This window comes from Canis lupus, chromosome 9 (genome assembly GCF_003254725.2).
Source record: "Canis lupus dingo isolate Sandy chromosome 9, ASM325472v2, whole genome shotgun sequence".
NCBI classification, from domain to species: Eukaryota; Metazoa; Chordata; class Mammalia; order Carnivora; family Canidae; genus Canis; species Canis lupus.
In genome coordinates, this window is record NC_064251.1 from 12014913 (window position 1) to 12030445 (window position 15533).

Here is a 15533-nt window from a genome sequence, read left to right on the forward strand (position 1 = left end):
TGGAAGGAGGGGCACTCACAGGCTGGCTCTCTCCTGCCCACCCACAAAGGGGAGGGGTCGCAGCAGGGTCCTGCCTGGGAGCACTTTCTTCCGGGTGCCATCCCAAACCACACACAAACCACACGCGGTGCTGTTTACAGAAGGGACGCTCAGGTCCTGATGCTGGGAAGACACAGAAGCTCCACTGTCGGAAAGCCCCTGGAGAAGCAGCCTTACCACAGGACTTAAGTAGTCTCCGCTACAGCTGCCAAAACCGGAGAGCAAGGAGACCAGCACAGATTTACCAGAATGTGCATCTAATGCACCGGGGCGGTAGCAGCAGGTGCCGCCGGGTGACTGCCCAGGCACAGAGGCCCGATCTAGTATCTTCCCCAGAACAATCTGAAACCATCAGCTTAAAGATGCTGAAACAACTCCTTTCACGTGATCCTATGCTTCCTCTCAAAAGCCAATCCAGTTCCACTTAGGTGTAGACCAGATGTCTGAGATCGGGTAAAGCAGCTCCGGGGGCTGCAGGAGCGCCCTCTGGTGGTCAGAGCCTAAGCTCTTCGCTCCCAGTGAAAAAGTCCACTCTCCGCCACCTCTCAATCACCTCTCAATCACCTCTCAATCACCCCTCGATCAGGCTCAGACCCGACTCCCCTGCCCCTCTAGCTACTGCCGGACACTGGACACCCTACCCTACAGGGAGACGGCAATCTCCACAGAGGCAGCCATCAGAGTGCATCCCCGGTCCCAAACACGCGAAGGAAAACACAGGAGGGGCAGCAAGCTAAGCCATGCAGACAGCAATCAAGTGCTCCCCTCTCCACTGCATGCCAACAACAAGGATCTAGAAAAGAGAGCTTCATTTTGGGTATCTGGAGGGGGAGGGAGGGAGAGACACTGAAAAACTCATTCTAGCAGGAGGTCTGAAATTGCTGCCAAAGGTCAAGAATCTTAAGGCTTGGCCATTCCGTAAAGGGCTGTTGATCTTTGAAGCCTCAAAAAGGGAAAGTACTTCAGGGGCCCGTCCCCTCTGTCCACGACTCTTCTCCGCCAGCACTAAGCCGCACAACCGTCCGTGGAGGCCTGACCCCAGGCTGCAAGCATTTAAAACCTAGATTAATATACCAGCAGAGCCTAAAGCTCAGAGGTCCTATATTCAGGAAAGTCACAGGACCTCCCCCAGTTAGGAGGGTTCCGTGCCGAATTCTACAAAGAGAACCACCACCTCAGCGGTTAGGCCAATTGCTGGCTCTTATCTTAACAGAGGAGTTCAAAAGATCCCACTTACCCCCACGTCCAATGGGTGCGCACGATATTCCTGCCTCCACAACCCAGCTGCCTCCCAAGCCACATTAATTCCTCTCTCCAGATTAGTGGTGAATGACCCCTCCAAAACCGGTGCTTAGTGTATTCGGTGACTCAGAGGCATCAAAAGCTGCTATCCTCTCTCTCTCTCTCTCTCTCTCTCAGCCTTCTAAGACTGGTCCAGGCTAATAAGTAACCCGCATTAATGAATACTGCTTGCCACTGTTTGAAGTGAGTCCTGGAAGACTGCAGGTTTAGATTTAGCTGTGTCTGCAGCACTTCTCCCCACTTTAAACAACGACAAGCCAAGATCAAAGGCTCCGTGGCCAGCGGTCCTAGCTCTCAACAGACCTTTGTCAGCCTCTGCAGCACATCCATCCCACCATCCGCCCCCCCACTTAACTCGAAACATCTGCCGAGTCCACCCAGCCCTCCCGGGCCCCCTCCCCAGACGGCCCAAGTCTTACCTGTATCCATTTTCAACAGTCTCCGTGGACCTCACATTCGCCGTCGCCCTCAGGGTTTTGCTGGACAGGCCAACCACGGTGGGTGACAGTTTGCACTTGAAGTCCGCACAAGCCCACTCCTCTTCCTCATTCAAGGTGGGGAGATAGCCACACACGACCTTGAGGCTGCCCAGTCCCCCGTTACTCATGTAAGCTGTGTTTTCTCCCCCACTCCTCACATATTCGAGGTATATATCAGAAGTCAAAAACATCTGGTAGGCATTTTCTTCCATCACCGACTGGATCTCAGTCTGTGCCTGGTCAAACATGATGGAATCAATCTGCTGCTTCTTGATGCCATCTCTTATGTAGGTTTTGGTGGCAGGCTTCAGCTGCTTGGAGACAATGCTGTTGTTCTCGATGTACCTTTTGTAGATCGCTTTGGCTACTCGTAAAGTTTTGGTATCCTTCAGGTTCATCTGCCTGAATCCGTTGCAGGCAAACCAGAAGTCTAAGGTATCCACGCATTTGTCCCTCTCCAGGAAAGTGCGGAAGAGATAAGCACCATCTTGATCGCCCAACAAGGAGTGCAAGGACTTGGTCCACCGGGTCAGAGGGGAATCCGGGGACGCCCGCCCCTCGGGCTCCCCCAACCCATCCTCATTGCGCCTGGCGTTGGAGGACACGGGCATGGGTTTGGTGACCTGACCCTTTCCTAGCCCGGGCTGGCACGGCGGGGTCTCCCCTTCCTCCCCCGGAACCGGGGGTCGGGGGGCATCCTCGTGGAAGCTGCTGCTGGGGTCTGGGAGGCGAGTCACCAACACAGCACTGCTCATGGTGAGGGAGTTCTTCGCGACGGAGTTTGTTTGTTCCCTTCCCCCAGTTCCTCTCAGCAATCAGCGTGGTCTCTCTTTCTCTCTCAAGTCAGCAGGGGCTCATCTGAGCCTCCTTTCTGGAAAGAAAAGGAAGGGGGGAGGTAGGGAGAGAGAAAGGGGTATTGATCTAATCAAAACCAGATCTACCCAACATCAAAGCAAGAAAGTAAACAGGCTTTTCAACTCCTCAAATTCAAATCAAGCAACCCAGCTATCTGCGAGGTGCTCATCTAAAGTATCAGACGCTGCTTTTTCAAAGGCGAAATCTGAGCTCCCTGCACAATTGGGGGGGAGGGGCGGGGAAGGTGAGCGGGGAGCGCGGAGGGTGGGAGGTGGGGGCGGAGGGGTTTGGAAGGTGTAAGACTGAACCTTCCAAAACCCGGTCGGCCGGGGCGCACGCAGGGCAGCCTGGGCTCGGCTCGGCTCCCCTCCGCTCGGCTCCCCTCCGCTCCCCTCCCCTCCCCCACGACAGCATCAACTCCAAAGACGCGCACTCGGAGCCGCCGGGCGGTGTGCAGGTGAAACCAATTTCGGTAAATTTCCCCACTCGGCGCTCCGCACAGATAGCTCGAGCTCCAAACGTGCCCTTCCCCGGCATCTGGTTCCCATTCCCCCCACCCACCCTCTCCCTCGGCGCTCCCCCTTCCCACTCCTTAAAAATTCAGAAGATCCGCGGCCGAGCGAGAAGCCCGCCCAGCGAGGGGCGGAATGGGCTCCCAGCTGGGCGCCCCCCTCCACCCAGATGTAAATGTCCGCTGCGCCCCCGCCTCCCGCCAAGAATCCGGCTCAAGTCCACACCGCGGCGGCCCCCGTCCCCCAGAACCAGAAACCCACCCGCTCAGACAAGACTTTGATCTTCAAACTTTGCGAGAGGCGCTGAGCAGCCTCGGGACCCGCCGCCCCCTGGCCCCGGCCCCCGCCCCCGCCCCCAGCTCACCTCCCGGAGCCGCAAGCCCTGCAGAACCGGATCAGAAACCGTCTCACGCTACCACTGCCTGTGCCAAGAATCCCAAACTCTACTGACCTCAATCCTGTCTTTTCTCCAAAAGAGAAAAAGTCTCCTCTAACCAATAAACAAGGCGCTCTCCCCAGCACGGGAAGGAGCGACCCGGGCGGGCCGGGGGATGGGGCGCGACCCCGCAGCCGGCGGGGTGCGGGCGGGGGGAAGGTGGGGCGGCCCCGTTACCTGCAAGACGAAGGCGGCCCGAGGCCGGGCTCTCATCTCCGCCGAGCCCCACCGGCCCGCCCCCCCCCCCGGCCCAAATCCAACCGAGCGCGTCCAGAGCCCCGGGGCGGGGGCCTCTCGGGCCGCCGGGCCGGGAGCCGCAGCCCCCGGGGCGCTCGCCGCACCCCGAGCCCGGGCCGGTCCCCGGCGCCGCCGCTCGCAGAGGCGCCCGCAGCCAAGGCACGGAAAGCGGCAGCCCGGTCCAGCAATGGCGACGCGCGGAGTCCCTGCCTGTCCGCACGGGGCGCGGGGCGCGGGGCCCGGGCGGGGAGGAGGACGCGGGCGGCGCGGGCGCCCCGGGCTCGGGCCGCTCCTGCGCGCAGACTGAGCCTGGCCCGGCGCTCGGGGCCCCTAAGCGCGGCCCGGCGGCCGGGAGGGGAGGGGAGGGGAGGGGAGGGGAGGGGGGAGGCGGGGAGGGGGCCGAGAGGCGGGAGGGGAGGAGGGGGCGGAGGGAGAGGCGGGGGAGGGGCGGGGAGGGCGCGCGGGGGGCGCCGCCACCCTCTCATCCCACCTTCCGCAGCTCTCCCGCGCACTCGCGCCCCGGCTCGCGTCCGTGAGGGCCGCAGCGTCGCGACCCCGGGGGGGCGGGGGGCGGGGGGTGGGGGCGAGACCCGCCCCCGCCGCCCCCGCCGCCGCCGCCACTTGCAGAAGTCTCTCCGCCGGGGGCCCCGCCGCCCGGCTGCGGAGGGGGGCCCCGGGCTCCGGGCTCCGGGCGCGCGGGGCGGCGGGGCCGAGCCCCCCGGAGCGCCGGGCGCCGCGCCCGCGCGGAGAGCGCCCCGAAATAGCCGGCCTGCCAACTTCAAAGGCCGCCGGCACATCAAAGCGCGCGGGCCGCCCGGCCGCCGCGGCCTCGGCACTCACCAGGCATCGGCGCGCGCGCTCCGCGGCGAGACCTCGCAGGCGCCCCGGGCAGGGCCCCGGCCCCGGCCCCCGGCTCGGCTGGCGGCGGCAGCCCCGGGCCCCCCCGGGCCGGTCGCGGCGTCGGGGAGCATCGGGAGGCGCGCGGCGGGGGAGGGCGGCGCGGGGAGACGACGACCCCGGGGCTGGAGCGGGAGCCTCGGGAGGGAGGGAGGGAGGGCGAGCGGCGCGCTCCGCCGCCCCTTTTATGCAAAAGACCCGAGTGGGCCCCCGCCCCCGCCCCCGCCGCGGCCGCCCCCGGCCCCTCCGGCCCCCGCCCGGCCCGGCTTTCAACGCGGGTCCTGTTTCCAGCAGTCACTCCGCGCACCAAATGTCCTCCGGGCGCGTCCAACAAAAACTGCGCCGTGGATTTAACTGTGCACTTCAAAGGCGCGAGCCGAGCGCACGGTCCTGAAAGGGAGGTACGCGCCGGCCGCGCCCCGGGCCGCCCCCCGCGCCCCTGCCGCCCCTCCCCGGGGCCGTCGGCCCGCCGCGCCCCCCCGGCCCGCCCGGACCCCCGCCCGCCCCCGGCGCCCGCGACGCGGCCCCGCGCGACCTCGGCCCCGGCCCCGGCCCCGGCCCGGGGGGGCTTCCTTTGAAGCGGCCCTGCGGGGGCCGCGCCCGCACCCCCACCTTCTACTGCAGGGCTCTCGGCGGGGGAAACGGGCGCCTGGGACGCCGGGCGGCCCCGAGGTCCATGGCTGCGAGCGGCTATTTTTATTTCCCGGCGCTCGGGTTGTTACTGAGTTGCCAGGACCTTATCAAAGCGCAGCCGGCTCCAGCCGACTCCCCCGGGCCGGGCTCGGCCGCCAGTGATCCCGCCGCGCCAATCACAGCCGCGCTCGGCAGGCCCGCGCCGCCCGCCTTAAAGGGACAGCGCCCCGCGCCCGCCCCGCCCGCCCGCCCGCCCCCGCCGCGCGCCCGGCTCCGGCCTTAACCCTTCCCGCGTCCTCCTCCGCCCCCTGCCAGGCCCCCGCCGCCCCCGGGGGCGCTCTCAGCCGGAGTTCCAACTCCGCCTTTCAAGTTCTCCGGCCTCTCTGCCCCGGCTTCCTCCCCCCGCCCCCCCCCCCCCCCCCCACTGCCTGCCCTCGCCCTCCCCAGCTCTGCAGAGCAACAGTTTATTGTAGCGTTCTGGCCACCGCCAGAACTGCAAGCAAGCAGATTTCTTTCTTTCTTTCTTTCTTTTCTTTTTTTTTTTTTTAATTCTTTCGTTCTATCATCAAACACTTTTGCACCTCTGGTCAAGTTTCCCTGGGATTTGGGGCTCTTATGAAGGGAGTTCCAGTCCTGGGATCCACCGGCCAAGTGTCAGAGGGCGAAGGCCGTCCTGCACGCAGAAGGCATGTGTGTGCCCTTGCGCGCGTGCATCTAAGTGTGGGTTAGGACCACGGGGCGTTTGTGGACGTGTGAAGACCGGGGTGTGAATCTGCCAGCACAGGCCTGAGTGCTGCAGATGGGCTCTGACACCTCGTTAGGGAGCATGCCTCAGTTCCCTGAAGATTTAACTACACATTCCCAACCTGGCCACCAGACCCCTTTCTGTGCCCGTAGAGAACATCTGTAACAACTGCATTCCCAACACGCTATTGCAAGCATCCCCCATCCTCCCATATGTTACATATTAAACAGACATGGAATGTCTTTTTTCTCCTTGATCCGCGGTTTTAATGTATTGAAAACTCTTCACCCACCCTCTCCTTTGAATGTCGCCTCCCCACATGCCGCCAGTCATGTTTATGAAGCTCAACCTTCTCTTCTCACTTGACGTAACAAGCAAATATGCCACAAGCCTAGAACATCTCTTGCCACGACATGGCCCCTCATATGATACGCTATCAACGTTTCCTCCTCCTGAGAAACTTAAAGGTGTCAGTCAGATTGTTTCCATAAGCAAAAAAAGCTTTCCGAAAGCTTGGGGTCTCCAGCTCTACTCCCTTTTTCTTTATTTACTTGCTTGTTGAACTTAATGGATGACGACGCTTTTCAATGCAGAGGTGCCTCTAAGCCTCTCATTAGGCCTTCAGGACGTTGAAACATGCAAAAGATGTGTCTATTTAGGTTTCCATAGGAAAAAGAGAAGGAAGTCACAACACCCAGGATCTACTGGGAAAGGGCAAGCAGCAGGGGCTGTGCTCTACAGGGGCTGTGTTCCCTCCCCTCCCCCCAGTCTTTAGGGCTGTGACAAGGGACCGCAGTCCTTTGCAGCTCAGGCTGCCTCACCTGAATGGTGAGGTGGGTGGCATCTCACTTCGCAATACCTGCCTGCCTGCCTGTGTCCATGTTCTTCCACTCCAGGTTCACCTCCCCAGGCAGCCTGGCTGGCAGCAAGCCCACAGTCCAGGCTATGAAATATGGCCACCTCGGGGCAAACTGGGAGGGCCGGTGCTAAGAGTGTGGCAGGATGACTCATCTTTGCCTTGGGACAACTGCTGGGTGTGAGGAAACTGGAAGCCAGTCCACTTCAGGTCGGCTCCATCTAAGAGCCTGGCCTTCCGGAATGCTGGTATGTGGGACCCATGGCCAAGGACACACCCACCCCCTTCTGCGACCCCATGAGAGCCCAGAGCAAAGCTGTCCCTGTGGTTCCAGGGAGGCTTTAGGCCACAGAGGGTGTTATTACAGGAACAGAAGTGTATACTGAGGGGAATAAATTGCCACAGAAGTGTCTACAATACAAACAACAGCAGCGTGCATGTGTGTGTGCATGCACACATGTGTACATACACACACACACACAGACACACAATGTGGGGGAGGGGAGATGGAAAAATTAAAACATCCAAATCATAATAAACAATGATCAGAAAGAGGAGACTTTAAAAAAGGAAGTGGAAACTTGGTCTTCATGGGTGGTTTCCTTCACTGCCCCCCAGCCAGCCCGAATCATCGCAGGCTTGGCTTTAACCAAAGACTCTTTCTGCTCCCTCATGATCCCAGGACTCCAGCAGCAGGAAGGAGGAAAGGGTGGCGGGGACACAGACATGGGGCCTACTTTGGCTTAGATCTTCTCATTAATGACCCCACTGTGAGCCTGATTTCCAGAACAGGTGCTTGGTCACCTTGGGCCAATGGCTCCCCCTCCAACTCACCCCTGCCCTTTCCCCTTCCCCCTGGACTTCGGATCTGGTGGTACAGTTCCCATCCAGCAGGAGGCGGGGCCAAGTGCTGAGAAACCAGGAGCCCTCTCAAGCCTCCCCGTCTTTGACTACTTGTTGATAATATTTCTGGAAGAGAATCCAAAGTCCTTTGCTTATACCCAGCCCCTTTCTCAAGATAGCACAGTTTTCCATTTTTCCCTTCTCCCTGGCAGCAGTGATATCATGTGACTTGTTGTAATCCTGCACGGTTGCCTGGAAACTGGGAAGCAAGGTGATGGATTTCTGCACATGCTCACTCTCCCCCCTCCTTTAAAGAAAAAACCCTACAGAGGATAAACAGCCTACTTTGCCTAAGTGCAGACAAGTTTAATAAAGCAGAGAGTATAATTCTTTTCTGGAATTACGCATCAGGTTGAAATCCTAGAATCCTTGACAACGAAGACTCGGGATTCCCTGAGAAGCATCTGGCCAGATCTCCAAACTTTTATCAGCATCCCCTACCCCCAGAACCCCTCTGGAGTGGAAATCAGACCAGCTGTGACTTAAAAGAAGTTGAGACCCAGGACGTGGTTTTCTAAGATTCTGTGACTTTGTCTTTTCTTTCTTTGGAAAAGTGCCACCTCAGACAACGTACCTTTGTTTAAGGAGGGAGGTGGAGAGACACACAGGTAACCTTTCCTAAGACTAAAGGTCACCCAGTTGCTCTGATCCCCTTGTGTCCACCTGTAGAAGGGATGAAACAGCCCTCAGAATCCTGTTGTGAGGCTAAGTAATATGGCAAATGTCCAGCAAGATCCCTGACACACAGTAGGCGCTCCAACCCGTTCCCTCAATAGTCTGTTGACCCATTCTGGGAAGAAATCCTCCAAGTCCAAAGCACAGTTGCCCTCCTGCTGGGAGTCGTGGGGAGGAGGGGAGCCTGGAGGCTGCAGGGAAGGGGTCATCCTACAGAGGTGAGCCAGCCCTGCCATCCTCCCTGCAGAGAGGAGCAGGCTGGAGGGGAAGGAGCTGTGCCTTTGACCATCTCCCAAAAAGCAGTCCTCTCCTGTACCCAAAAAGACACATCCACATTTTCTAGCCAGGGGACTCTAAAAGTGTTCTCTGCTCCAATCCGCCTTTTAAAAGATGGGGGGCTTAAGCTAGGAGGAGGTGAAGAGATGTCACAGGATCACTCCGTCCATGCTCAAGCTGAGCTAGAACCTCCGAAGGGTTCTGACTCCTGGTCCATCCTCTTTTCCTCCTCCGGGTAAGGAGCCCCAGGGTAGGGCTGCCTAAGAGGGGGGCCTGGGCTCCTCAAATCCCCGACTTCCACTGCGGAACTAGTAAACACAATTGAGGGATGCTTTCCTATTAGAATCACCCAGGGCTTCAGCCTGAAGTTCCACGGAAACACACTTTCGCCCACCCCTGATCAGGGACCGCCTTGACCTTGGAACTGGGCTGGCCGCAAGTCTTTCTCGGCGGCAGGCGTTTCCATGGGCATCTCAGTGGGGCTGGTGCGCCCAAGTGGGGAGCCACTTTCACAGAGCCCGAGAAGAGGAAGAGAAGAGGAAAAGGCCGGCTCTACTTCCACCAGCCCTCCTCCCCCCCACCCCCACCCCCTTAGCAGAGGGAAGACTGGAATGTCAGGTGGAAATTTCGAAGCCACAAGAGAAAAGGGGAGGTTTCTCTAAAAAAGCCTATCCGTAGACGTGTTGGGGAAACTTATTTGTTAATCACAAGAATGATAACACGTCATCTAAGTGTTAAATTTAAAACAGAGCTAATAGTGTAGAACTTCCTAATCTGATTTCCTTTCAAGCGCTTTTAATATTTGTTATAAATGGAGCTACAGACGGCCGGGCCTTTGGCGCGTTGCCATTCATCATCTCGGAGCTTGGCTTTTGAGAGCGGGCCCGAGCTTGTAGCCAGAAGAGACCACCGATTTTAAAACAAATCCAGAAAGAGGTTCCGACTTTTGGCATTTGCCTCTCAGTGGTGTCAGGCAGAGGGGCTCGTGGAAAAGGTTGTTCTCGGGGAAAGGGGGGCGGGGGGAGAAGTAGGAGAACCGCTGGAGTAGCCCGCCCGGCCCGGAGGCAACACGTGAATCTTTGCTAATAAATAGGTCTGCGCTGCCAAGCTCTCTCCATAGACACTGTTTTCCGCTCCTGATGTTTCATCCGGCTCCTTTGAAACAGCTTCTGGAAAGTGAGGTTTTGCCAAGCTTGGAATGGATTCCTTTCTTCGTTCACGTCAGTTTCTCCGTTTGCTGGGAGCCTTCCCACAAGCTGATCTAGTGCTTTCTTGGCCTTGTTGGGGGGGAGCGGGGAGTGGCCGGGATGCCAGGTGGAGTCGCAGGCTGCTCCAGAACACCTGGAGAGGTTCTGGATATCACCTCCCCGTGAAAGAACCTTCTTCCCTCCATCAAGTCCTCAACATGCTGCTTTATTATGTAACCGGGTGCCATCGGCCCCGCCGGCTTCAGAGCGCTCAGATGGCATGGGGACAGACGTCTTTCAAGAAGAGTCTACACCTGCTGTCTACATGTCCTCCTCTCCCATCATCTCCTCAACCCATGATAGTCTTGCCCCCTCGAAAATCATTTTCAGCGGGGTAAGAGCCGTCCTAATTGGTAGATTCCCACGGGGCCATTGCGCTCGGGCTCTGGCTTGACTTACTGCGGCCTTCTCTCTGCAGTTCAGGTGTCTCTCCTACCTGACAGGACTTTCTTACCCTGGACACCTCCATCTCCTGCTGCTCTGCAGGCCACCCCTCTGCAGGCTGCTCTTCCTCTGGATTCCTTTCCCCCCCCCCAAAATGTCTTCTGGGTGATCTCCTGCCCCATCCATAAGTCCAAGCCCCGTCTCTAAAGACAGGGTCCTCCCAGACACTACCTCCCTCATCATCTTCACCTTGGATGGGGGCAGGGAGGGGGGCAGGCATAGCTGTCTCGAATTTTGCATCTTCATACAGAACCTACTCTGTCCCTGATGAAACCAGCCATCTTCCTGGTGGGCAGTGACATCACCAGCCCCAGTGCCTCAGTTAGAAACCTGGACCGTTTCTAGATCCTTCTTCTCCCTCATCCATCTCTGTTCGGTCACCCAGCTCTGTTGAATCTGCCTCCTGAAAATCTCTTAAATACCACCTTTTCCCCATATCCACAACCACTGACCACGGCTCCAGCTCTCATCATTTCTTGCCAAAAACAGCAAAACATTCTGTTCTCCCAGCCTGCAGTAGAGGCCCCTGCCCCTGGGCCCCCCGACATGTTGCTGCCATAGAAAGCATTCTGCATTCCCAAATCGACCGTATCATTCCCGGCTTCAAATCCTCTCTTGCCCACATCTACCCTCCAGGACAAGGCCCAAAGCCTGTTGTGCAGTGCCCGAGGTGGTTGGCCCTGTTCCATCTCCAGCTCTACTTCCCGCTGGCTCCCCGTGCCCCTGCCAAGGGCAATCCCTCATGGTGGCTCCTAACTTCTACTCTGTGCCTTTGTGCTTAAGATCCCCTCAGCCCTCAGGCCACCCTCTTCGGCTTCTTCACTTCACCCCTGCCTTATCACCCCCAGACTGGGAGATGCTCCTCTCCTCCATGGTTCCATGGCACCTGGGCCTCACCTCTAGCAAAACACCACAGCTGATCTACTTCTCTGTCTCACCCACTCAACCATGGACTCTGAAGAAGCGGTCATGTTTTTTGATACCTGCATCCTCAGCCGAGTCCATGGCTGAACCACATTGTGAACACGGGTGATATGTGAAACACTGGCCAACTGGTATCAGATAGGCATGGGCAACCAGCACAGATGCCAGCCAGCATCCTGCGGCTGGGTCACAGAATCCTCCCCCCAGAGTCAAGCCTTTAGCTGCTGTGTCATGGGGAGTCGTGATTGGCATCCTCGAAGTGGACCTGGGTGAGCCGTGTCCTGGCACTCCGCCCCATGTCATTCCTTCCCTTTGAGCGCCGTGGGGCTTACTGGCTCTCTTCTAATGAACGGAACATGGCAGACAGGACAGAATATCCCTCCCTGAGATCGGATTATAAAAAACATGGTGACCTCTATCTTAGGTGCTTTCTTAGGATGGTGAGGCAGCCCTATGGAGGGGAGAGGCCCATGTGGCAAGGGACAAGGCCTGCCACCAACCAACCGAGTGACCTTGGAAGTTGATTCCTACCCATCCAAGCCTTGAGAGGTGTGTAGGACTAGGGGATGCTCCCCTGCAACTGTGTGGACCACCGTGAGCCAGAGGCACAGCTAAGCCATGCCCAGATTCTGGACCCACTGGTTAAAAGGCATCCTTCTGGAAGGTGGTGGCAAAACCAGACTTGATGGTGAGACGTTTGCTCTGTGGGCTACCATCGCTAATGCTGAGGACAAAGTTGCCGTACGTAAGGGTCACTCCAGGAACCTTTTCCACACTTACGTACAACAGCGCATTGAGGGGGAATGGCGACAAGCATACACTGGCAATAATTATAACGTGATTGAAGTTCTTCCAAGGTTACTGGATGTTTCTGTAAAAACATATCAGATTTCTCCAAATAGGTTATGAAACGCAAAACCAAAATCGTTTTAAGATTTTACTGAGTTACAGGCTGGTGACATTTGATCACACTCAAAAACAATATTTACTTTGCTTCCACCTTTCCCCAAGTTATTGGGGACTTTTTCTCCTAATGGAGAGACAGAACTTACTCATCTAGAAGGTAAATACGAATATTATTTGTTAGTGATTGGTTCAGATTTGGAAGAAGGAAGCCAACCTTCCTCTTGGAGTGGTAGGCAACCTGGGAGGAAAGTTGCTAAGGAGAATATCTTTGGGATTAAAATATGATGCCCAAAGAAGCAGGGGCTGGAGCTCATTCTTTGAATGATATTTGTGAAAAAAAAAAGAAAAAAAAAATCTTCAGAATGCCTATCATGGAACTTAGATACAAGAGAGAGAATTCCTGAATGGGGAGGCCCAGAAAAACTCTGGAGAAGTCTTTTTTGTTTTTGTTTTGTTGATGTGACCATTGTGTGCACTACAGATTATGGCTGAATTTACTTAATGGTTTTCTTAGCAAAAACATGAGTAACCCCAAATTAGAATGTGTGGATTGCGCCTCTCCTCCTGTTACTAATGTTCTGTTAATAGTTTATAAATATTCCCCAATAATACTTTTTGAGTGTAGAAAAAAAAAATACAGTAATTATGGAGTCTACAGAATCTGTCTTGATAATCTCAGAGCATCACTCCAACACTTAGGGGACGTTAGGGGAAAAATTAATTGGTAAAAACCCACTGTGAGCTAGCCTAGCTCTCCAGACGAGGGAGACTGGAGCATGGTCCCACCAACAGATGCCGCGGCGAGAAGGCCAGTTTTTTAGCTGAAAACATCATTTCCCCTCTCCCTGAACTGAGTATTTCTTTTTTGCAAAGTTAAATATTTTTTCTCAAGGCCAATTTAATGCGTTAAATCTGTCGACCTGTGTACTGCTTTTCACATGAATCCATTAATTCATAAATCAGAAAGGGATGGAGACCTGGTTGCCTGCTTTTGGGGGTTACAAAACGTGAGTAAGAGGCTCGCTCCTCCCTCTTCCCCTTCTCAAAGCCAAGGTCAGAGAAGACGGGGAGTGCAGTGAGCCAGGTGTGAAGGGCAGGTGTGAGACAGCTGCCTGCCGAGTGCGGTCGGGAGTGTCTTCCCGGTGGCTGCTCGGAGGGAGCCCAGGAGAAGCCCCAGCTGCAGGACAGCTTCCAGAGGTTAGGACGGAGAAGCCCACACTGAGGAGCTCAGCCACCCAGGAAGCGGGGAGGGGGGTCCCCAATGGCCTCCAGGCCTCCCCAGTGTCAGCTTTCTCAGGGGACAACCCACTTCCTGTAGGTCTAGCAGCTGCTTCACCCAAACTTGGCTTTGCAGTAACGGAAGGGACCCTCCCAACCCTCCACCCCAAGCTTTACCTGACAAAGGCTGCCTCCTTCCCCACCTCCAGCCTCCCCAGGGGGTCCTCGCTCCGAATTTCCCTGTGAAAAGGTGTCAACCTTATACTCTACAAGACAATGGAGGGCCTAGCGTGCCCCTGGGATGGTGCTCAGTACCCCCTCCCACTCCAGAAGGGACCTTCTCCCTGGGAGCCAGCAGGGAAGAAGAAGATGGGCGGTCAATGCAGGCTTGGCCAATCCCCAAAGTAGACCAAAAGGCCAGGGTGCCTGACCTCTGCAGCCAACTGTGGGGGCCAGAGTGGGAGGGATAGATGGTGACTATTCAAGGAGGAGGGCTCAAGATGGGGGCTCTGATCACCTGGGGCGGGAAAGCCTGGTGGGAGGAAGAGCCTGGAATCCATGCTCCCTGCTGGAATTGGTGAACTGCAGCCCAGGGGTAGGGGATGGGGGTCCCAGGCTTTGGGCTGCTGGGAACAGGACCTGCACAGGCCCCAGGCAGGAGGAAGCTGTGCCCACGAAAACAGCCAGGGAGAAAGGCAAGGTGGGCAGACTGGCCTAGGTGGGCTCAGGGGAGCCTTGTGGGCCAGGGGGACAATGTTGTCTTTATCCTAAAGTATAATTACGAGCCGGGGGAGTGTGGCACAGTGGTTAAATGCAGAGGCTCTGAAAAGGGATGGCTGCCTCCCTACAGAGTCTGTCCTTTCTCTGGGCCTCAGTTTCCTTAAGTACAAATTGGGAGGGATGGCGGTACCTGGCTTGGGAGTTGGTGTGAGGATTAAAAGAAGTAATACAGTAAAGTGGCTGGGACCCTACCTGGTGACCAGTCCGGTCAGCACCTGGTAAGGATCAATCACCCTGGGGAAAAAACTAAGCGAACAGCCAGGGCCTGGCTCCTCGGCTAAGGACACCCTGCAAAGGCTTTTGGGCTCTTTGAGACTCCCTTCCCTTAACTATAAAATGGGAATAAAAATAATGGCCATGTTTCAGATGGAGTTTGAGTGGAAATGTTCTAGCCAATAAATTTCGCTTCTGGCACCAATGGTTTGCCAAGGCCAGCTGGGGTCTTGGCACACATTTTATCTCTTCAGCGCTCACTGCCACTCTTAACTAGGGGTAGGGGCTGCAGCCAGCTAACTTCATTGTGAGTCTCCCTGGAAAGCACCCCCAGCCCCAAGCCTGGCTGCCACTGAGCCAACCGTTTCACCTTTTGGCAGGTGGGTGAACCCTTGCCCAGCATCGGCACCCCTGGCCATGCTGCCTCCTGTCCCCACCACCTCCCACCCTCCAGGCCTGGCCCCAGGCTCTGATAGGAACAATCTTGGTGTGTTTTATGATCCTGCTGCTCCTCCCAAGAGCTGTAAGATGGGCCCCACGGGGGGGGGGGGGGGGGGAGTGAGGTCAGGAACATGGGGTGCCCATCCCCGGCCCCACTTATCCTCAACACCCCCAGTCACTCCCAGTCCCCCAGAGCCTTCCGAGGGAGCTTCACATAATTGGCAACAAACACACAGCACAGCATGCTGGTTCTCTTCTTGTTTTCACAATGTTTTAATGATCCAGGTGTGACTACCAAGTTTATGATGCCTTCCCCGGGCACATTTGTTCCTCTCTTTGTAAATCGTGCAAGATGCCGTGTTTCAACAGTTCCTCTCGGTACAGATTCCATCCCTTATTCATATTCTGCGTCAAAAAAAGGCTTGTTCAAAGACAGTCCTCGGGGCGAGGGTTATGATGGCCACAGACATGTCAAGGCTTCCTGCCAGGTGCATTTTCTGTTGCTAGCCAGGGGG

The 15533-nt window shown here is 56.8% G+C and overlaps 1 protein-coding gene across 7 annotated transcripts in view; it reads right to left on the bottom strand.

The window, feature by feature from the left end:
• The window catches only part of AXIN2 (axin 2), a 31088-nt gene extending 25543 nt beyond the window's left edge, over positions 1 to 5545 (bottom strand). Inside the window, exons 1-2 of one of the 7 annotated variants that reach the window (XR_003131818.3) lie at positions 5370 to 5545; positions 1761 to 2691 (exon numbers count right to left, since the gene is read on the bottom strand). Coding sequence is in view for 6 of the 7 variants with exons in the window: in XM_025436587.3 (XP_025292372.1) it covers positions 1761 to 2575 (815 nt within the window). In the remaining variant the exon portion in view is untranslated. Of the gene's footprint in view, positions 1 to 1760; positions 2913 to 3551; positions 3769 to 3800; positions 3914 to 4700; positions 4806 to 5369 lie in introns of those variants that run through there. The other 6 variants (XM_025436587.3, XM_025436594.3, XM_025436591.3 and 3 more) reach the window with 6 other exon arrangements.
• Between the last annotated feature and the right edge of the window lie 9988 nt (positions 5546 to 15533).